The following is a 23,210-nucleotide window of genomic DNA, read 5'->3' on the forward strand; positions in this document are numbered from 1 at the left end:
GATGACTATAACTGATGACATGGTGTTGGAATACTGTAAAATCCTGGCTGACGCAGTTCATTCTGTGTTTCATCAGGTTGGAGCGGATTCCACCACCCTTGAAAAGAAGCCAGCCCATGATCTAAGCCCAAGGGACTGGGTGAGAGTAAAAGTTCATAGAAGAAGAAACTGTTTGGTTCCAAGGTGGGGAAAACCACGACAAGTCATCTTGACCACAACAACAGCTGTAAAGTGTGCTGGATTGAAAAACTGGATCCATGCAAGCCATACATTGAGAATTCCAAATCCAGTGGACAGCACAGAAAAGGAGTATTTTGATGAATCAGAATCCAGTACTGAGTCAGATGACGGAGAGCCAAAAACAAAAGAAAACCCTGAAAGGGGGAAAGCAGAAGTCTAACATATGTTCCAAGAAGTATTTCCCTGAGAAGAAGGTTACAGATTTCTGATACCAGTTCAGACTTAGAGACCGAACAAGGAGCGAAGTGTTCAAGTGAAAAACAAGGGAAAACCAAAGAAAAAGACAGTGAGGAGACAATAAAAGAGATTCATGAAAAGGAAGTGCCAGATGAAAGATTGAGAGAAATTCTACCTGAAACAACACATTTAGATGGACAGGTGCCAGATACAGAGAGAGAGGGAAAGATTATTGCGGAAGACCCCCGAGGAGGTGTAGGGAACTCCAACATTCAGTTAGAAGCAGGCAGTCAGCAGGTAGATTGCGTGTCGGAGACTCGAGGAGGGACAGAAGTAGGGAAAACAAAAGAAGTGGTGGAAAAAGAAACTGTTGAGAGTAAAAAGCAAGTTGAAACAGAATCGGAGGAAAGCGAAGATGAAATACCTGAAGGTCGAGTTCTAAGAAAGAGAGCTTGGAGAACTGAAAAGAATGATAAAGGAAGTAAATTGAAAAGAGCAGCAAAAGACGACATTTGGCCGAATAAAATAAAAAGATTGAGATATCGACTGACATGATTAAATTCACTGAGGGCTGAACAGGTGAATGAAGTAACAAGTCAGGAGAAATCAAAAGACGAAGAAACCATTGTAATTAAATAGAGTAAAAGAACAAGAAAACCTAACCAGAAGTATAAATCACCAGAATGGACGTATGTGGCCCTGCCTGAAGTAAAAGAAGAGGCGCATAGCCAAGGAAATCCAGAGCTGGTTGTACCAGAAGTGGTTGAGGAAGACGAAGAATCGGAAATCCTGAGAGTTATCTTGTCCGATATTGGAGAAGAAGCGGATGTTCAGGTCATTCTGTATACAGATCATGAAGGAAAAGTGAAAGATGATGAAATGCCAAACTAAATGAGATAAGAAAACAGCAGATGGAAATACAATAAAATACAGAAAAAGACAAAAACTCGTAGAACCAAGTAGGTGCTTAGAGCCTTGGGTTAGAAAACTAGTTGTGAAGTAGAAGAGGCTAAGTCAAAAGACACAGTCCATTTTAGCAAAGATGGCAAACATAGATAGTAGTAAAGGTAGATGTACATTTTTGAAGAGATGGTGTAAAATGTGTTGTTGTTGTACAGGATTATTAATGCTTCTATGAAGTGTACTTGCTCTCCTGATCTCATTTAAAGTTACTATAGATACAATAGAAGGACATAGTGAAAATATAACTAATATAAGGAAGATTCAAAAGGTAGTTCCGACTAGAATAGATAAAAACTATTTACATAAAGACAGGTCTATAACTAATTTTTCTAATAATGTGTTTTCGAAATTGTTGTATGAATATGTAAAGACAATGGATGTAAGGGACTGCTATGTCTGAATGCAGTTACCTGCCTCTGTATCGGAGGGAGTGACTTATCACCACCTTCCAGTAACTTATGGAATAACATGTAGTATAATAGCTAGTTTATTTTACCAGATGGGAAAATTTGAATATTATTTTTCAGATGTAGATACTATATTTTCACAAGTACCGTCAATTAACAAACTAAACAAGGTAAAACCTGCAAAGGTATTAGGTGAATTTTTCTTAGAGACTAAAGAACTAACATTAGAATACATATTTGAAAACAATTTGACTTGCAGTTTAAAGAAAGAGGAAAAGATATTTTTAGATATGGTTGAAGAAAGGAGACTGAAAATGCAAAGAAAGGCATCTGATGGAAAGGTGGAGAAAACAGAATGGGATGTAGAAATGGAAAAACACTTGAAAGGAGAAACTAGTCCAACTATGACTTTAGATTGGACTCAGAAAGGGAAATTATGTATTAGAAGGAATCAAACTGCATATGATAACTATTTTGTAGGGAATAGCGAGTGCCATGATACATACCGAATCATGGGTGGATGGGAATTTAAAGGTGGAAAAGATCCAGTTTTTCCTGGGTTATATTTCATTTGTGGGAACAGGGCATATTATCGTTTGCCAGACCATTGGTATGGCACATGTTATGTAGGCCTGGTCTTTCCAAAGATTTTTCACATGACTAGAGGAGAAGATGGTGTACATACTTTAGGTAGTAACTTAGCACGTAGTAAGAGAGAATCTTGGTCAGAAATTGTAGGTGACATTTTTGGAGCACTGATACCAGCAGTGGGAATATCTCTGAATGCAAACAGAATTAGAAGACTGTCAACAGTAGTGGATCGCTTGTCAACAAGCACCGCTGGAGGATTTTTATTGGTAAACACTGAAATGGTTGCCATGCGTGCTATGGTAATGCAAAACCGACTTGCCCTTAATATATTATTGGCAAAAGAGGGTGGAGTCTGTGAAATGCTGAAAATTCAACATTGTTGTACTTACATTCCTGACGAAAGTAAAGATTTGAAAATTTATATTAAAAATATTACAGAATTGCATGACGAAATTGCACCACTGGAGATTGAAGGTGTATGGGAAAAGATTGGAAGGAAAATATCAGCTATTAGAGAATTCTTAGTAAATTTAGGTGGTACATTTTTAGGTAAGATATTATTTCCATTAACATGTGTGATTTTCATAGTATTAATAATAAGATGAGGGTGTATCTGTCGTAAAAAGAATAAAACACAGAAAAAGTTAAAAAGAGAAAATTTAAGGAGAAAAGACATAAAACAAGAGAGAGAATTTGATGAGATAGAATTGGAGGAAGTTAAGGAGAATATGTACAAATCAGCAAAAAGAGAAGAGACAGGGGAAACTGAATTATGAATAAAAGCAAGAAATCATTTTGAAATTCCGTAAAAGAGATACAAAATTTTGATGGTGTGGTGATATAATCACCAAAGGGGGGATTGCTGGAGCGGGTAGTACAAAATGTTGTATATCCCCCATTTCTGCATGTTTATATTAATCCGAATAATCTATTAATTGTAATATTATTAATCTGTTTGAAGTGATATCTAATCAACTGTATTAATGAAATAATTACAAGTGGGATTTGCATTTGCATGACTGAAATAATTTGTATACTAATGTATGTACGCATATTAATGGTAGAAAATTAGAATATTGCATGATATATGTTGCTTTTGTGACGTAATTGTATGTTGCACCAGATGACATCATCGGGTGAATATAAACGCTTTGAATGTTGCTATCATGCTAGATAATTACATACACATAAGGGAATTAGTGAGGGTTTAACATTTTATTAGCCATTTCAATGTTTTAATTACGTTTTGTGTTTGTTTTGCTTAAGTTGACCGATTTGGCCCTTCGTAAAGATGGCTGACTTCGACATGACGGCCCTAGTCACCGTTCCACGAGGTTTCGGGTGAAGTGCGCCTGCGCCACAGCCAGTAACAAGTGGCCTCGTCCTGACCCCATGTAAGACGTACCCATCAAGGTCGTACTGGGAGAGTTGCCAAGACTATTAAACAAAACACTGTCTTTAAAACCGGAACCAGCGAGGGAGGAGCCTAGCGCGCAACCAAGATGGCCGCATAGGTGCGAGGCTCCCGAGGACCTCCGTGACCTCCTACACATATCCTGAAAATATCCTGTCCTAGATGAGGGGACTGTTTTGGTGAGCCCGAGCTGAGGTGGCACCCGTTTTCCGCTTCCAAATTGGACCTCGGACACCGGCGGGAACATCGATCGAGGTTTGCGGCCTTCTCCACGCCGGACCCCGGATTACATCTGTGGGGCCATCCGGAGACAAAGTGAACAACAGCGGCGGGCAGGGCTCGGCGACTCGCGTACCCCGCACTTTCACTTTCGCTTTTGCACCCTCCTTGCTGTCTTGGCGAGGTTGGGTCGCGGGGCGCGGTGAGGTGGTGTGGCCTCGTTGGGGTACCCTGCCGGCCCGCCGGCTGTGATCCACCCCGCGGGTCTGTGGTGGCCTCCCCCCGGAGCCCGTGACCCGGTTTGCCTGCCCTTTACGACGTGATTGGCACGATCGGGGGACTGGAACCATGTCCACAAAGCAAGATGGTGACCGGGCAAAGGTGAAATCGACCCGACGTGGCGCAGCCCAGCAGTCTAACAGCATGGACCGCTACACCCTCCAGAAGGGATCTCCTGAGGTGCCGCGTAGGTCCCCTGAGGGCCCGACTGATGCTCCATCTCTGCCCGCGGATCTGACCCTGCGGGATGTCATGGGTGCTATCGCCGAGATGAAGGCCTCGGTGAGCCAGCGTTTCGATACACTGGCGCAGAAGATAGACTCGGTCCTCGTGGATGTTGGCTTGGTGAGGGCCGATCTATCCAAGACCAATGATCGGGTCGATTCTTTGGCCCACACCACATCGGGCCTCACGACAGATGTGGCGACCCTCCAAAAGGAGGTGCGCCGGCTTGGCCAGGCGAGTGCGCTGATGGACCGCCGCTTGGAGGATTCCGAGGGTCGAGCCCGGAGGAATAATGTCCGCATTATCGGGGTGCCTGAGGGACGTGAGGAGGCGGCGGCGGACCTATTCGTGGAGGACTTGATTCTCACTCATCTCCAGCCCCGGGGGCTGAGTAAATTCTTCGCGGTGGAACGGGCCCACAGGGTTCCCGGGGGAAGGCCTAAGACCGGAGCCCCTCCGGGGCCTCTCATTGCCCGGATTTTCAACTTTCGGGACAGAGATGCTATTCTGCAATCCTCCAGACTACAGGGACCGGTCAGACTCGACAACATGGACATCAATTTTTATCCCGATTTCACTCCAGCGGTCCAAAAGCAGAGACTGAGCTTTCTCGGAGTCAAACGTCGTCTACTGGACCTTAACCTCAAGTATGCGATGCTTTTCCCAGCTAAGTTGCGGGTGGAGGTGGATGGCCGCACGCACTTTTTTGATCGTCCCGAAGCGGCTGGGGACTGGCTGGATACTTTGTCTGGGGATCGGGCTCGGGGGGGTGGGGGGGGAGCGGTTGGGGGAGAGGGCTCGCCGGATCAGGACTGAGGGACTAATATTAGGCCTCGCTCTGGACAAAATTGATGTCACTTTGGACTGTTCGTCTGTTCGAGTAAGTTCCCCTCCGGTGGAGGTCGTGTGGGGTCCCTTGGGGGTTCTCCCTCCTCCTCTGGGGGCTTAGTTAGTTTAACCATCTATGGGGCGACAGGCACACTGCACTTTGGGGGGGCTGTTCGGGCTCATGCAGGGGTGCAGGGAGGGGGGAGTTCTGTTGGGGTGGGTGGGTTGGGGTGGGGTGTTGTACGTTTTTACCACAAGGCAAACCCTTCTTTGTATTGGTCTTAAGGTGCTCTCCGGGGGACGAATGATGGCTTTTGTGTGTGATGGGGGATAGGGACTTGACTTTGTTGTCTTGGAACGTTAATGGACTGGGGGATAGGATCAAACGAGGTGTGGTCCTGCAGTATTTGAAACGAATCTCGCCCGATGTAGTCTTTCTGCAGGAGACACACCTTATTGGTAATTCTTTTTGTGCCATGAATCGGCGTGGCTACCGTTTAGTGGCCCACTCGGGCTTCACGTCGGGCTCACGGGGTGTGGGCACCATGGTGAAGAACTCGCTCCCGTTGGAAATTGATGAGGTGCTCCATGATGATAGGGGACGCTACACTGTCTTGGTGGGGAGAATGGAGGGCAAAGTAGTTGTCTTTGTATCAGTATACGTCCCACCGGGGCTACAGTCGACCACTTTTGCAGACCTGGGGCGCCTCCTCCTTGGCCTTCCGGGGGGGGCTTCTGGTGGTTGGGGGGGACTTCAATGCGGTGGTTTCTGGGACTGTGGATCGTCACCCCCCTAGGGACCTCCCCCGGGCACAGGCGTGGCTGTCCGGCCTCTTGGATACACTGGGATTGGTGGACTGCTGGCGCTTAAAACATCCCACGCAGCTGCAGTACACCTTCCACTCGGGGGCCCATGGTAGCCTCTCACGGCTTGATTATGTCCTTGTCCCGGCGGCCTATGTTGGGAGGGTAGGAGAGGTGCGCCATTTGGCGCGGGGTATTTCAGATCACTCCCCGCTCCTGTTACGCATTGATGTCTGCCCGAGGGGTGAGGGCAGGGTAGTTCCAATCAATGCTTGGTACCTGCGCGACCCCATCATTCGCGCTGACTTGATTAAATCCTTACAGCGATACTTTGATGAGAATGTGGGGTCCGTCCCTTCAGCTATCTCCCTGTGGGAAGCCTTCAAGACAGTTCTCAGAGGGGAGGCCCTATCCCTTATTTCCCATGCCCGGAGGCGCGAGCGGGAGGAGGTGACCCGGGTGGAGGCCGAAATTGTCGAATTGGAGGGTGATCTAGAGGGTGGGGTGACAGATGCTGCGCTACATGTCCTACAGCTTAAGCAGGCGGCCTACAGGGCCCTCGTCACGGAGGCGGCCAGGGGCCTCAGTAGGGAGCAACAGGGGCGACTGTATGATGTGGGTGATAAGGCTGGTAAACTGCTCGCGTGGTTGGATAAAAAGGAGAGAGCGAATCGTGTGGTCCCGCTGATTGAGAGGATGGATGGTGTGAGTGTAACCGAGCCAGAAGAAATTGTCTCCTGTTTCGCGGATTATTTCCGTGAAGTGTATTCCCCGGTTTCTCCCTGCTCGGAGGAGGATTCGCATGCCCTGCTTAGGGATATCGCGCTCCCTTCCCTTTCGGAGGAGGACAGGGTGTCGTTGGATGCCGCTCCCACCTCCGACGAAATTGCCCTCGCCATACGCTCGGTCGCCTCTGGCAAGGCCATGGGCCCGAATGGCATCCCTATCGAGTTGTATAAGTTGCGACCGGATGCATTGGCACCCCACCTTCGCGCGATGTTCCTGGCGGCCCACTCGCTGGGCTCCCTCCCGCTGGACCAGCGTCTGGCTACAATCGTGGTGATCCACAAGGAAGGGAGACCTCGGGACCGGGTTACATCCTATCGGCCTATCTCGCTCTTAAATGCGGAGCCCAAAATTCTTGCCAAGGTGCTGGCCAATCGGCTGGTCGGCGTGGTGGGCGATCTGGTCCATCAAGACCAGTCCGGCTTTATTCCCCATCGCAACACGGCCCTTAATCTGCGGCGCTTGCACGGGGTGCTCGCACGTGTTCCATTCGTGCGGGAGCCGGCCATACTGGCGTCCTTAGACGCCACCATGGCGTTTGACACGCTTGAGTGGCCATACATTTGGGCGATGCTGGCGAAGTTTGGATTTGGCCCGGGTTTCATCAGTTGGGTCAAATTGTTGTATTCGGGCCCATTGGCGCAGGTGGTGGTAAACGGAAGAGTATCGGCCCCATTCGAGCTGGGCCGGGGCACGCGGCAGGGCTGCCCCTTGTCGCCGCTCCTGTTTGCGCTGGCCTTGGAGCCCCTCGCGGAGTGGCTGCGGTGGGAGCCTTCCATCCGTGGTCTCCGTTGGACCCCCGAGTACGAGGACCGCGTGTCCCTATACGCCGACGACATCCTTTTGTACCTAGCCTCCCCACGTAAATCACTAATAGTCCTGGTTGATGTTTTACGTTCATTTGGCCGCAACTCAGGCCTTGTCATCAACTGGGCCAAATCATGTGTGTATGTGCTCTCCGGGGAGGCTCCCGTCCTCCCGCGGGGCTGTCCGATACAGATTGCCGCTCAGGGGTTTAAGTACCTGGGTGTCTACATTACTCTGGACCCTGAGGCCCGTTACGAGCGGAACTTGCTTCCCCCCCTCCAGCGCTTGAAGGAGGACGTCGCGCGCTGGCGGCGCCTGCCGCTTTCGCCGCTCGGCCGGGCGGCGCTGTTTAAAATGATGTCGTTGCCACGCTCTCCAGAACACTATGGACTTAGTCCCGGCGCACTACTTCCTTGAGGTGGAGAGCCTACAGCGCCGCCTGTTCTGGGACGGGAGGCCGCGTATTGCCCTGGCGAAGTTGACGCTCCCATGGTACGACGGGGGGATTGCCCTCCCGGATATTAAACGGTATTACTGGGCCTCCCAGTTAGCTGCAATCAACCATGGCCTCTACGGGCCCGCCTTGAACCCGGCATTTGAAATGGACAAGATGCTACTGCCCGGTGGCGACTACAATCGAGCGCTCTACTCTGGCGCGCCCGACGCTCGCCTGACGGGACCTACGCGTGTCATGGTGCGAGTATGGCACGCGGCTAATGCAGCTATGGGGTGGAAGGACCGTTTGACCCGGGCGTCACCGCTGTACGCATCTGAGAGGTTGGGCTCCCTGTGGACCTCGAAGGGCTTCGAGAAGTGGGACATGATAGGCATTAGTAAAGTCGGTGATCTCTGGACGAGGGGGGGATTTAAAACATTCGAGATGCTGCAGACGGAGTTTCAGCTGCAGGACAGTGAATACTTTAGGTACCTGCAGGTCCGTCATGCACTGGGCTCCGTCTTCCCAGACGTTGCCTCCATCCCGGAATCTTCCCCCCTGGAGGACAGAGTGCTGGATGGCCATGTCCCAGACAGCACGATCTCCCTTATTTACAAAAAGCTGATCAATGACCGCTCGGGCTTGCTAACTGGCCTCCGAGAGGCTTGGGTTGCCGATGGGCTGGAGTTGGACGACGAGGACTGGACCTCCGCGGTGGCCTCTCCGAAGGAGGTGGCCATACCGGCTCGCCTTCGCTTCGTCCAGCTTAAGATACTCCACCGGGTCTACATGACAGGGCCAAGGCTTCTGCGTATGGGCTACGCTGAGGATGGGCTGTGTAAGCGTGGGTGTGGTGCTTTGGCGACCTTTCTGCATATTTTGTGGGAATGTCCGAAGGTGGAGCGATTTTGGCGTGGTGTGCACGAGGTCCTGCGAGTGGTTACGCGTGTCGCGCTGCTGCCTGAAGCGAGGAGGTGCCTGTTGAATGTGTGGGAACCAACTGACTACTCGGCTCCGCAGATGTGGTGGGTGACTCTGGGATATATGGTAGCTAAGCGTGACATTGCTCAACTGTGGGGATCCCAGAAGCCCCCGGCGGTGTCGGCCTGGAAAGAACACATGGACTGGTGCATGTTTCGAGAAAAGGTGGTGTATGTGGCGAGGGGTAAGCCTGGGACATGGGTGAAAGTATGGGGCCCCTGGAACGTCTATCGTGGGGGTATCTGCGCGCCACCACTGCTGCCTGCTGCCTCACCAGCCCCGTCCCCTTAGCTGACTCTTTCCCCCAGCCCCGGGCACAGGGTTCCCCCAGTCCTTGCTCTGTTCCCCTTCCCCTCTTTAGACTCCTGTGGCTACTTGGGGTCCCCCATTCGGGGAGCACGTGCTGCTACTGTCGATTGCGGGTTGCCTTGTGGGTGTGGTTTTTTCTTGTTGTTTGTATAAAATGAAACCGTATTGTGGGGTCTGACTGATATGGCCCACGGCATTGATACCTCCTGAATATGCTCCTCTGCAACACCAAGTGTTTTATGAACGTATGTCATATGCTCCTGTCATCCTAGCGGCCGGCCGGAAGGTTGTAGGCCCATACCTGTATATTCTTGAGATTTGTAATAAACGGTTTAAAAAAAAAAAAAAAAAAACGGAACCAGCAAGTGTGATGACCTAACCAAATAGACTATGTGAGAACTTCACCGAACGACCCCAAACCCACCAATCAGGACGGCCTAAAACTGATTTTGTTACATCTTGACATTAAATTTATTATAAAAGATGGTAGAATAGTGAGTTAATAAGAAAATGCTGACGCTGACGGAGAGGATGATGACACTGCTGGACAGCTGTTTTCCTGAATCTTTGACAGACTGAAGTGCTGCCTGACTTTTGATGAATTAAAGACTTTTCACAACTTGATTGATTTAGAGGAAAACTAATAGCCAGATTAGGTAAATATGATGTTCCGTGGTTTGGTTTATGACTTATTAAATTTGCAATTAATTAGATAAACAAAATTATTATTTTAACAAACAAATGTGTCGGGTGATTTATTTGAAGAAATTAGAATAAGATTAAATGTAGATTAAAGAATTGAGTTACCAAATATCCAATTTCAACTAACTGATCTATCGACTAAATGGAGGGAATATCTCAAGGTTCTGAGTTTAATAAAGGTACTTAATGTATGTTCATGTGAATTAAGTTCTTTAGGTGAAAAGGTATTCCTTTCATGTCAGCGTTTGGAAAATGTATCTCTCCCATGAGAACGGATCAATGAAGTGTGAGTGTTGGTGTTATGGGCCCCACCAATGAATGTATTGAGTGAATATGCTAGTATAATATTTGGTCTGTGACGAAGGGAGGATTTAAAATTCCACGCTGCATCAGTATCCACCGGGACTGATATCTTTGGGAAGTAACTTTATGTTTGGCCACATTCGTACAAACATTTCATAAGGAATGATGGTGTAGAACGAACCATAGACTACCATCAATTCTATTTCCTTACCCTGAACCGTAAAAATTGCTTTGGGTCTCGTCTTTCTTCCCAGTGTGGCTGGTACGCCTTCATCCTCTAGGCACAATATTCTATCTTCACTTTCGTTACCTGCCATATTTATCATGTTCTCAGTCTCACTATGCACCACAGCTACTTTAAATTTACTATTTGATTTGCACATCATGAAGAAGTGACCCATTGCGGCTGCATTTTCTACAATCCTTGCCAATAGCATGACAATTCCTATAATCAGCAGTGTGGTAAGTGCTACCACACCTGGTGCACATTTTTTCAGATAATTTGTTGCCATCATAACCCCTTGTAACATAACTACCTATGCCACATTCGAATGTCTCAAACTTTAAATTAACCTCTACTTCACATGCACGCTTCACCTATACACAATTTATCATTACCCAAAGAAAAAAACCAAGGTTAATTAACCAACTCACAGAATGCATAACCGAGAGTTGCATGCTGTCAACCAACAACATATTCATAGGTACCTTCAATCATGACTGTGGAAAGCATTTATATCATTGCACTCAATGACCTAGGAATTGTTATAACTTATATCACATTCCAGACTTGAGCTTTATCCCCTTCTTTTAAAGAGCTACGGCCTGAGCTGGAGGTTGACATGCAGATTTTTTTCGTTTCCTTTATCCCCTGCATCTGCGAGACTGAGCAGAACCGTAGCCCAGGACGTTAAAATAACTTCATAGTTCAACGAGCCTAAAACGGCGTCCGACACTGACTCTGCTTCCCGCTCTGAGTGCGGTGGCCCCGAGTCACAAGGGGAGCCCCGAACAACCACTGAGGCTGCAGACGCCGAGGCACTGCGTTGTGGAACCCCCCCCTCCGACCCCCCTCACCGGCCGCCCTTGCAGCTTTGTTGCTGGAGCGCGACTCATGGTGACGCACGAGACCGGAGGGTGACACTCTGAGCAGGGATACCCACCAGCTGGAGAGGACCTTCAGGGACATAACGGCCCCCAGCGCCTGGCGGTGAGTGGCGCTCCGGTTGCGAAGAGGGGCGGGGGGCTCCCTAAGCTAAGCTTGCCACGGTCATTGGAAGCACCCAGTAGACTGGAGCCTGACCTTAAGATGGCGGCGGTCAGGCGCCATCTCACAGACTTACAGGGGAGCCCCTACCCGCGGTCCCGTTTTCGGCAGGCTGCCTCTGCCATGGCGCCCTCTCTACATGATTAGGGAAGTTGTGAGATCACCAGAGGTTAGCCTGTGGGGCAAATTCATCTTTTAACTGAATCGTAGGCGTTTCTGGACTAAAGAATTCGGTCACCCAAGACCACCACCCTTGAGTGCAACACCACCTGAACACCTGGCTGAACAATGGAAAGAATTTCCTGCTCTGTACATATGTAATATATAATTGTCCAAGCCTAATCGCTGTTAAAATGTAATCCTGAGTGAATTTGCAATTTGTATATATATTTATCTTTAACCACTAGTATATGTAGTAGACCTTTGTACTTACTACCATTCCTATGTGATTTTAGAGTTTATCTGTTTGTATCTCTTCCTTGAGTGACTTTACAGCTTGTACATTTGCAATGTTTCCCTCCTTTCACTCCTCTTGTATATATAACTCCAACCACTAGTATATGTAGTAGACCTTTGTACTTACTACCATTCCTATGTGATTTTAGAGTTTATCTGTTTGTATCTCTTCCTTGAGTGACTCTACAACTTGTACATTTGCAATGTTTTCCTTCTTTCGCTCCACTTGTACATTTGCAAGTTTTTTTTCCTGTAATATCTCTCATGTAATCCAAAGTCCTTATGTAACGCAACTGGTTCTTTTGTAAACCGCTCTGAAACCTTCGGGTAATGTTCCCGCTATATAAAATCGCATTAAATAAATACAGGGGTGTAGGAGACACTAAAATTCTGGGGGGGACAGGGACAACCTTGTGCACTTTCCAGTGACCCTATACAAATCACCGCCCGTTAAACAAATACAATCGCATACTTTCGAAGTGAAATATTGAGAAAAGCAGGCATGTATTCACAGTTTGCATGTATGCTTTATTGTTATTTACATTCATACAGTAATGAGACCAAATGTTTAAAAAAAACATATATGAATCTTGCATCTTAATGCACAAAGCAAACAAAGGCCGCTGACTTAGGGTGGGGGCGTCGTGTTTGCAAGTGCATTAGGGTTTGAAAAGTACCTGCTGCTGCATTCCTGGTCTCCAGCAATTTTCAGGCAACAATAAAAATGTGAAGATAACTTTGGTGATTAATGTTCTTTTTTTGAGAGAGATCGAAGGCTTGTCTAGTGAAAGTTTGAATTCAATAAGTCAGTGAGTTACTGCTTTTGTCTGAGATATTGTTTTGGTATTTGAAGTTTATAAGTTAAAATCCTAACATTGAACAGTGAGCTATTAACCGTCATCAAAGAGCTGCATAAAAACTTCAATGTATAGATTAGAACGTTATGATTTTTCCCCAGTCTTTCCCTATCCTAATGTTGGAAAATGGGTTCATTAGGATAGAAATCAATTCTGATTATTGAAGAGAACCCCCCAACCATGGTGTTATGTTTTACATTCTGAGTTTGCGTTTCTCTAGTGTTGCAAAGCCGCCCTTGGCACTCCCTAACTTTTTGCTGACTGGTACTGGTGGTACCTGACCGACTGACCCTGGCCTCTGCCTAAACAGCCAGTGCTATTCTGAAAGAGGCACTTAAAAATACAGTGAAAACACCTACATACACTAGGGTGCTCTATGGGTTAGGGTACCCCTATGATTGGCATGACCTCTCCTATAAGGCCCTAGCACATAATAGGGCAGGGGGATTAGAACTACTTTTAAGTCCCTAGAATATAATCAGGCATGGCAGTTTAGAGGCCAGCAGCCCTTTCTGCGCTTGCATGTGTGCACTGCTGAAGCCTGAGGTCAGTTTAAAAGTAGCCCTGTGTTATAGGGCTGCTTTTAAAATGCAAATTGTGCCCAAACTCGACTTTTGGGTTTGGGGAACTTACAAATTGATCAACTACAATGTTGGGGCAAAATTAAGTGGAAAAATGTTTTCCACTTAACTATGGTTGTATCATATTTGACACATAATATATCATCTGCTGCATAATCTAACGATTTCCTCCAAAACAATTTTGTAGCTCAAACGGATCCCAAATTACTAAAAGAAATGTGACTTGTGTTGATGTGAAGTTTAGGGTTGTTTGCAAAAGTTAGTAAAGAAAACAATTGGTCCCAGACACTCCTAATGACACTCAAATTAATACCTGTAGGAGAGTGTAGTATGCAATCAATTCATACAACCAAAAATGTATAATGTAAAGGCACATTCAACAGGGAAATCTCATAGATAAGAGGCCAACCAAAGTCAATTAAATTGCAAACATCAATTTATTTCCCGCCGAATCATATTCATAAAATGCAAACTTAGGGGCTGACTACGATGGCAGGCGGACTTCAGTACCACCGCCATCGAATCGGGGAATGGGACCGCTGGCCTTCAAGGTGGAGGCCCCACGATAGGCATTACAATGCGACTGCCACTACGGTGTTCGCAGTGCCTTTCTTTTACATTGCAGCAGGTGCTGCTGGCTTCATCATCCGCCGCAAAGTAAAAAAAAAAGGAACATGTTAAATATATTGGTGCCTGCCACATGGTGCAGTGATATGTTGTGGGGCATCATAGATGCCCCCCAGGACCCATGTCTGAGGGCCAGGGGTAAAGGGGCCTGCTACGGGCCCCCAATGTCCCTTTCGCCAGCATTTCCATGGCAGGTGAACCGCCATTGATAAGCTGGCGGGTAAGGGACATCGTAATCCCTGCTGCGGTGCATGGTAGGCACCACCAGCATTGTAGGAACCACGAGCCCCTCCACCACACCGGCGGGCTCAAGAAGCCCGTCGGGTGCGTGGTGGTTGGTCTTTCCGACCGCCAGGTAACCACCCGCCATTGTAATATGGCGGGCTGTGATGCAGTTACCAATGGCGGTGGGACCGCCACCGACGGGGTGACGTGGCGGTCCCACTGCCATTATAATCACCCCCTAAGTTTGGTGTGCATGCAAATCCTACATTGCCAACCCCTGGCAAGTTGCACTGCTAGTGCTAGATAAAGGCCAATGGAGGTACCAATGGGTGAGGTGGACTGGCCTCAAGGGTCTTGTGACCTTAGTGACAGATTCACTGTCGATCTAGGATGTGCTTCTTCATATGCCTGCCCGTAAGACTGGAAGCGAACTGCAGTATGGATTGTGGTGGACAGGTCCACCTGCGAGTGCTAAGACACCTGGGCTTCTAAGGTCTATCAGGCCTTCTAAGGTGTAGCATCGGAATAAGCTCTGTCAGGAGTGTGGTATGGTGAACTGGTCATGAAGGTCTGAACATGGTTCTCCAGTTCCAAATTCAGCAGCTCTGGCCAGAGTGCCACATTCTCTCCCACACTGAACACCATACTGCCCCACCGAGAGAAACTCGCACTGCCTTCAGCACAACTCAATTGTGCTGCGACTAAATTCAAATTATGCACTAGACAACAGTAAAATGCTGCCTGAAAAAAAAAAAAAATGAATAACACCCTGGAAAAAGCAAACACTCATAGGGAATGCAAGAATAAGCAAAGCATGTGAACTGTAAGCAGAAAAAAACATGGTTACCTTAACGGTTTTAAACTCATTATTCAGAAATCAGTAAGTGATTTTGCCTGAAAAGTTCAAGACATGGCTACAGGACCAGGAAGGGACCCCTTTCAATGTCCATTGCTTATATCATTTCAAAATGTATGCAGTTTGGTTTAAAAAAAGACCACATCCCCAAACACAGAGCCGCATTTTATAAGCTAAAATAATTAAAAAGTTGAAAACGATCATATTAAACGTTTCCACTCTACCCATCAACCAGGTATTGCAGTCCCTTTAGGAATGGCGCACTTACCCACCCTGGGAAAACAATGTTGTTCAAAGAAAAAAGATAAAAAGAAAGTAGCGCTTTCACTGGCAAACTCTGTAAAGTGGCGCTAATGTGTGTGGGTGTAAATAACAGTCTGGCCTGTCTGCTGTCCACTCTGTATTGCTTTATTTAGGTATTTAACTATTTTTTCTCTCCATTCCGAGGTTTTTCTTTTCAATAGAAAACGGTCAGAAAATGAGGACATTTACAGCCAAAGTGTTCAGCCTTTTTTGGATCAATTGCACAGGGGAACAAATAAAGAAAAGGAGAGGCAAGAGAGAGTACCTTAAGAGCTGCCTCTTGAAATCAGCACGTAAGCAGGAGCGAGACAGAGACAGAAAGAGATGGAGGAATAAAGAGAGGAGGGCAGCCGCCAGAGGCAGATCAGGAGTAGTGGACACGGTCCTTGCCATGAAGGAAAAGAGACAGCGTTTATTTTTTCTCCGTTCTCTGCCCTTCCTAGAACGGCTGAGCCTTCCTGCAGCATAACAAAAGGCAGAGGGGGTGGCCTCTGACTCCAGGCAGGTCAAGTGCAGGGCCATTAGGTAGCGCTTTCGCATGCTAATGGGCCTGCGATAACAGAAGGGAGAGGGGAAATTCCTTTGTCCCCTCGTCCCCCCCACCCTTGTCCCCCGTGTCCCCCCCACTCCAAAATCTGGGGGGGGATATATCCCCCGCGTCCCCCACACTTCCTACACCCATGAATAAATACATTTTAAAGCACGAGCTTATCAAATGCTCTCTTAGGTTAGCGTTCTAGTTCTTTAATAGACCTCTGACTTAGAACGCGTAGACGACCATAGAGACGTGCGTGCTGTACTCATGTTGTAAGAAAGAGCGCCCTCATGTTTTGATACAACGGAAGTAAGTCGCCAAAGAGCGGAAGTTGTGATTGAATGCGCCGGAAGTTAATTCCTGGTGTAGTGTTGTCGTTTCTGAGCTGCTGGCGCTGCTCCTACTGAAGACTGCAAGATGTCAATCGAAATCGAGTCATCAGAGTGAGTCCTTTCAGGGGCTGCAGAAGGGTTCGGGGGTACCATAGCGGCACACTTTACTTCAGTTTCGGGAGGAGCCGGGGGTTGGAGATCTGGTTTCAGTTACCGAGGGCTTGCCCAGTACTCTGCCAAGGTCCTCTGCACACCGACGCTCGGTCTCAACATCTAGTTGCAATGTCTGGTTGCTTTATCATTGGGATTTCCCTAGTTTTAACCACTGATCAGACGTCCGACATCATCCCGTGACACACACGAGAGATAACCATTCACGTTCCCAGTCATTTTATTTCCCAGTAATCAGTATAGAACTGCAGAAACTTTAATACATTATAAACGGCTCTGTATTGTCTACTCACGCTTGGTATGGAACATTATGATGACTCTACGTTGATTAGCATGTTTTCTGGACATTAGGCTTGAAGGCACTCTCTAAAGCCCTGCGTTTAATACATTTTGCAACCTTCGATATCGAGCGACCTTGTGTCGAGTTTAGCTCCTTCAGCCAGTCCTGGCTTTAAACTTTTTACCCTTCGAAGTGTAGACTTTATCCTAATACTTAAACTGTTGGTGGCTGAAAAGCTAGGGTCGTCAGCAGCTGTCATATATCACACAGGTCAGTTGCCTTATTGCTCCACAGTGTTTGTCACAGATAACCCTTTGCTTTGATCAAGTGTTCGCCGTCTCTTCATTAAAATAACTAAACATAGTTAATACACACCTTCATTGGACTTGTCTGATCACATTCCATTAATCAGTTTTTGAAATGAGCAGCAAGTGGGCCAGCTTTCCAACTCTACATGGATATCACAGATGGCCACTAATTGATCAGCCCTCATCCTCAAAACACCGATATAAACTGTCTGATAGCTTAAAGGAACATAACTGTTAAATATTCTCCATTGCTTGATATCTCATTTTCTGGTCCTCTGAGTAGTTATAGCAACAAATTGTGATTGCACTTTGGGGCTTCTAGAGAGCTGAATAGACACTGTTAGATTACTTCCTTTCCCCTTGTATAGCAAGAACTCACATTTTTTTTTTGCGGGGATAAGAGCGAGGTAGCCAGGTAATCACAGTTGCTTTAATATTGGTAGACATGATTTAACGACTTGAATCTGTAAGAACCATTACCTATCCTCCCAATTCTGATATTCAGTGTAAGACATAATCTGCACGTACCTTTAGCGATCAATTAGTATTCAAATATTTATTGCATCTGGCACTTTAAATTTCTTTTAGCTCTTTAGCTTGAACCTTCGGGTGTATTTGTATGCTAACTATGTAGCTGTATCAGTGGCAATGCTTGGCCATCAATCTTCACTCGAGAAGCTCTAAATCTTTGTAAATTGTCACCAAGATAAATATTGTAAACTATCTGACAATCTTAGGACATCCAAATTCTATCCATCCGTCAAAATCTTTGGTGCAAATATATACACACACACACAAAGGCATAAAACCTGTTACTAGCTTTTGTTGCAATCTAAATGTTATGTCAGTGGCATTACCATGTTGAATTTTAAAGATATTATGAGCACATTTTGTTTTATGCTTTATACGCATGGTCAGCTCTGCACAATGTATTGTCTCTTATTAGTGCAAATTTTATATTAAAAAAACCTTTTATGCTTGCATAATTCTTTGTACTCGAGATATAGACAAAGTCGATATATCCCCAGGAGGCCGTGAAAGAACTATCCTCCAGGCATGCATCTGCAAATTTGATCTTGAGTCCGCCGCACTAGCAGCTCCGATAGGGGGCACTGTGATCCACACTTACAGAGACACATCGACCCTGGACTATATCTTTTTAAGTTGCGAGCTATCAAAGAGGTGCACAGCCTTCGAGGTACATCAAAGGAACGAAAGTGACCACAACCTGATCACCATAGACAGTCTGAGCACAAAGATTCACAAAATCCGCAGTCCAGCCGGCCACAAGTATAAAACAAATGTGGGCCCACTAATAAAAAGATCAAATGAGGGCCGGTCTCAATGACTAATTATGAAGATTGGAAACATTCCATCGCCACTGGCAAATGGCCCCATGAGGTAACACCGACAGGGCAGTGGTCCCGGCTGCTAGACATGCTCCATGTGTCATTAACTCCACAAAATCAAAAGGAACACCAAATTGTGCCGAAAGAAGTTCGATGGCCCTGAACCATTGGAACTAGAAAGAATATAGACAGTAAAAAAACATACAGACAAGCTGCTAAACAACACAGAAAAGAAAGAACTATAGCTACAGAAAGCAAGGTGAAAGAGGCCAGAAAACAACACAAAAAATTGTGTGGAGCCAAAAACATCAAGAAACTCAGGAACAGTGGAAACACGTATTCTCTTTGCTTATGCCCAGCAAAGCCAAAGAATTCTGGACATATGTAAACAGTCTAGCAACTACATCATATAGCAAAGAGAATCGTCGTACCAGCAACCAAATGGGAGCAGCACGTGGAGAACCTATACGTAGACTCGGACAAATCAAAGGCTTTTCAAATAGAGTATTGGCAGAACATTTTAGAAGACACAGAGGACAGCACCATAACAGCAACTAGGGCAGAGATACTAAAGGTACTAAGTAATAGCCGGAGTGATGGGGCTCCAGGACCTAATGGCATACCGGGTATTATCTTCAAAGACGACAGAACGTTCTGGGTCCCGTGATGCTCAACCTGTTCAACGAATGCCTTGCTGAACCCACCGTACCGGAAGCATGTATGGGCTTGATCCCCTACCCAATACATAAAAAGGGAGATCCAACATTACCGGAAAACTACAGGTTAATTGCCCTCCTTGACGTAGATGGCAAATTCTTTGCAAAAATTCCCCTAAAAGAACTAAAGCAATGGATTACTGACAATAAAATCATACCACCCTATCAGACAGGATTCAGGCCTAACGCATCAACTCTCGACAACATCATCGCTCTCGCCTACCTGGACTCAAAGGCACATGAAAGAAACACTCCATTATATGCCTGCTTTGTCGACTACAGCGCGCCCTTTGACGGCATCGACTGTAACATCCTATGGAAAAAACTGGCAGGATGGGGTATTCCAAAACAACTGCTTGCACCAATTGCAGCCTTATACATGGATACACGGGTGAGAATCAAGCTAAAGCAATCACATACCACCAGACGGATTTCCACTAACAGAGGTTTGAAGCAGGGGTGTGTATTCGCCCCAACCTTATTCAACCTATACACAGCAGATTTAGGGGAAGAGCTTCTAGAAGGTAGAACCTTTCCGCCATCGTTAAGATGAAAAAAATTCCCAATAATACAGTACGCAGATGACTTGTTCTCGATGGATCAGACACTAATAGGAATGAGGCCTGGACATATTACACGAGTATAATAATCGCAATGCCCTCCATGCAAATGCGGGAAAAACAAAAGTCCTGATTTTTGGCTGATGCCCTTTAAAATGCGAACTCAAGTGGAAACTCAAACCATTAAAGGTCGACATGGACTCCAAGTATAATTACCTTGGAGTTTGGCTTATGGACTCAGGGAAACGCACGCTGCAGACAAAGGCAATAGGGGCCAAACCAGCAAAGATCATGTATGCTCTTTCTCGCCTCAACCATAACCTAAACAGCGACTCGGCAGAGGTAATTCGAAGAGTAATTGGGGCCAAACTTGTACCAATACTAAGTTACGACCACCTCGCCTACCCTGGACGGCTGACAGAGGTACTAGAACGAAACCACACATCATCCTACAAAAAGGTATTCAGCATACCAAAGCACACACAGCACACTTTAATACTCTTGGAATACAATCTCGCAAGCATGGATGTAGCATGCACAAAAGATATAATTAACTATTACTTCCAGGTGAGCCGGGCAGATCTTGATTCCTAGCGGGGTGCCCTTATGGCAATGTTCTCGGACAAGTCAAGTGCCTGAGCGAAGTACTTTGAACTAGCTGCTTCAACATTAAATCCGGATTTACCATCACTGACGGCTCTCCAAATTAGCAAGGCACAGCTAAAAGGCTAAGTAAAGATACAAGCTAAGAAGACCCCTAGTGATCTGGATCTAATCAAGGCAAGAACAATTAGAGGTGCTGAGGAGCTTGTAACATCCACAAAACCTTTCTTTGCCAACAATATTTGAGAGCAGCAATTGTAAAGCATGCCTTTAAGAACATTTTATCATTTAGGCTACTGACTATACCCATTAGGGAGTACAAGGCACACTGAAACAACTGTGCAGTGACACAGCAACAATGTAGGCTGTGCAATTACCACTCTGAATCAGCTGCCCACATCGTATGCTGCTGTGCAAGCTTATCAAAACAGAGACATGGGTATCTGAGGGCTATCCTTCTGCAACATGAGATAAGATCATGCAAGGAAGCACTACTATTCATATATACAACTGTCACTCCAAAAGACCTAGCACAGTTTGGTAAATTCTTCGAGGAAGCGGGCAGAATACTACGAGAGTCTGGCCCACCATTCGGGAGAGCCGATAATTTGCACAAAATTCTCCATGGAGCCGCCCCTGTCCCACATTACAGTATCCAGTAGAACTGCAGCACTTGAAGTAGATACTTTTTTTGAACGAGCTTGAACATGCCGACTTCCAACTATTAAAAGACTTAGGTTCCATCCCACTCCAAACACTGAGGAACTTGCATAGAATTTGCACAGATTTTTAATGCATCATATTTCCTTATAGTTGAGCCTATTATTTTCTGTCTGCATGAGCCATTCGGAGGGACAGAACAACTATACTGGCTAAACAAATAACCATACCATCCTTCTTACCATAAGGACTTAATAAGGAGACACTTAAAAAAAAGGAACTAATCCGAGATGACACTCCTAATTTCCTGTTTAAAGCTTTACTTATTGCTGTCAATGAAGGTGGCTGCTTTAACTACTATCAGCTCCATGGTTTTAACACTGTTAATCTTCACTTGACAATTAACTCTTTTTATTGTGTTTTATGTTTTATTGCGACGAATGATTGTTGTTTAACATTTTTGACGCTCTCAAAATTTTTGACAATTCTTTGTATCTTGCAATTGGCACTTTAATAGACTTGATTGTCTAAATAAACTATATAAATCCTAGCTTCCACCTCCACTGCATTGTTTCTACCAGCACACCTGTGCCCTCTTCATTGCTTTTGGGATAGGAATTAAAAAACAAATTTAATTACTAAACTGTCTATCTTTTTCCTGTTCTTGTATTAATTTCTACTCCCATGTAATTCAAGCGTAGACAAATGCTGTGTCAGCTAAGCTCATTCTGGCACTGAGTCTTTGTGTTTTGTGTCATGCATTTGTTTAATGTATTTATGACAATTGTATGGGTTATATTGATGTATGGAGTATTTTTATATTGTGAACTTAGCCAACAGGCAGCAGACTGCTGTACTGAATTAAAGGTAAATGCACAGTGAATCAGCGATTGGAAGGGTATATGGATTCTGTGAGTGGAGGTGGACGGATACTATGTAATGATTTAGTGTTTTTTTTTTTTTAAATAGCGTAGTCTCATCTGTTCTTTCCTATTTTGGAGCAGGTTGGTGTCATGCTGATGGTTCTGTGGATGTAGTTTCAGATCCTCCGAACATAAATGAGAAAGAGGGACCCCTAGGACTTGAATGGACTGATAGTCTGTAATGTGGTCAAAAGAAGGAGTCCATGGCAATTCTTCAAGACCTCTAAAGTTGAATTCTAATCTCCTCTGTAGGGACACTATTCAGAAAAGATTCTTCTGACCCAAAAACACGTATATTTTTAATTTCTATTAAAGTGAGAATTTTTTAAAATAAAATTAGAGCCCTAATCCATCGTCAGTCAGGGCCACCATAGAATGCCGGATGTGGCACCGTTTAATTTCACAATTTGTGTAGCTGGTCTGCACAGACTTCCTACCCACATCCTCCTCTCCCGAAAGTTCAGACACAGGTAGGCAGACCACCAGCACAGGCCTACTTGCAGCTAAATCAAATCAAATCAGGTGTTTGTTAAGCGTGACTAATCACCTGTAAGGGGCTGAAGGCGCTGGGAGGTGTGGGGGGGTTCGCAGGTTCCAGTCCTTCAAGAAGGGGGTCTATCGAAGAGCCAGGTTTTGAGGTTTCTTGTGAAGATTGGCAGCGATGTTATCTGTCTGAGGTGGAGCGGAAGGTCGTTCCAGGCTCTGGCTGCGCGGAAGGAGAAGGAGCGGCCTCCCGATCTGGTCTTTCTGGTGCGGGGGACCACGGCGTAGGATAGCTGGGCTGATCGTAGGGTCCTTTGGGGTGCGTGGAATTTGAGTCGGCTATTCAGGTATGCTGGTCCGTTGTCGTGGAGGGCCTTGTGAGAGTGGGTTAGCATCTTGAAGGTGATTCTAGCTTCGATGCGGAGCCAATGGAGTGTGCGAAGGTGCTGGGTGATGTGGCAGTGTCTTGGCAGGTTGAGGACCAGTTTTGCGGTGGCGTTTTGGATGTTCTGTAGCTTGCGGTGAGGTTGTTTATGCGGCATAGAGTGTGTTGCCGTAGTCGAGCCTGCTGGTGACCAGGGCGTGAGTGACGGTCTTTCTGTGTTCGAGGGGGATCCATTTGAAGGTCTTTCGTAGGAGGCGGAGGG

The 23,210-nt window shown here is 46.2% G+C and overlaps 1 protein-coding gene across 1 annotated transcript in view; it reads left to right on the plus strand.

The window, feature by feature from the left end:
- Positions 1-16,464: 16,464 nt before the first annotated feature.
- SMU1 (SMU1 DNA replication regulator and spliceosomal factor) overlaps positions 16,465-23,210 on the plus strand; it is an 84,040-nt gene continuing 77,294 nt past the window's right edge. The window contains exon 1 of the mRNA XM_085641086.1: positions 16,465-16,621. Coding sequence (XP_085497212.1) covers positions 16,596-16,621 — 26 coding nt within the window. The 5' untranslated portion in view covers positions 16,465-16,595. The remainder of the gene's footprint in view (positions 16,622-23,210) is intronic.

This window comes from Triturus cristatus, chromosome 2_2, assembly GCF_964204655.1.
Source record: "Triturus cristatus chromosome 2_2, aTriCri1.1, whole genome shotgun sequence".
NCBI classification, from domain to species: domain Eukaryota; kingdom Metazoa; phylum Chordata; class Amphibia; order Caudata; family Salamandridae; genus Triturus; species Triturus cristatus.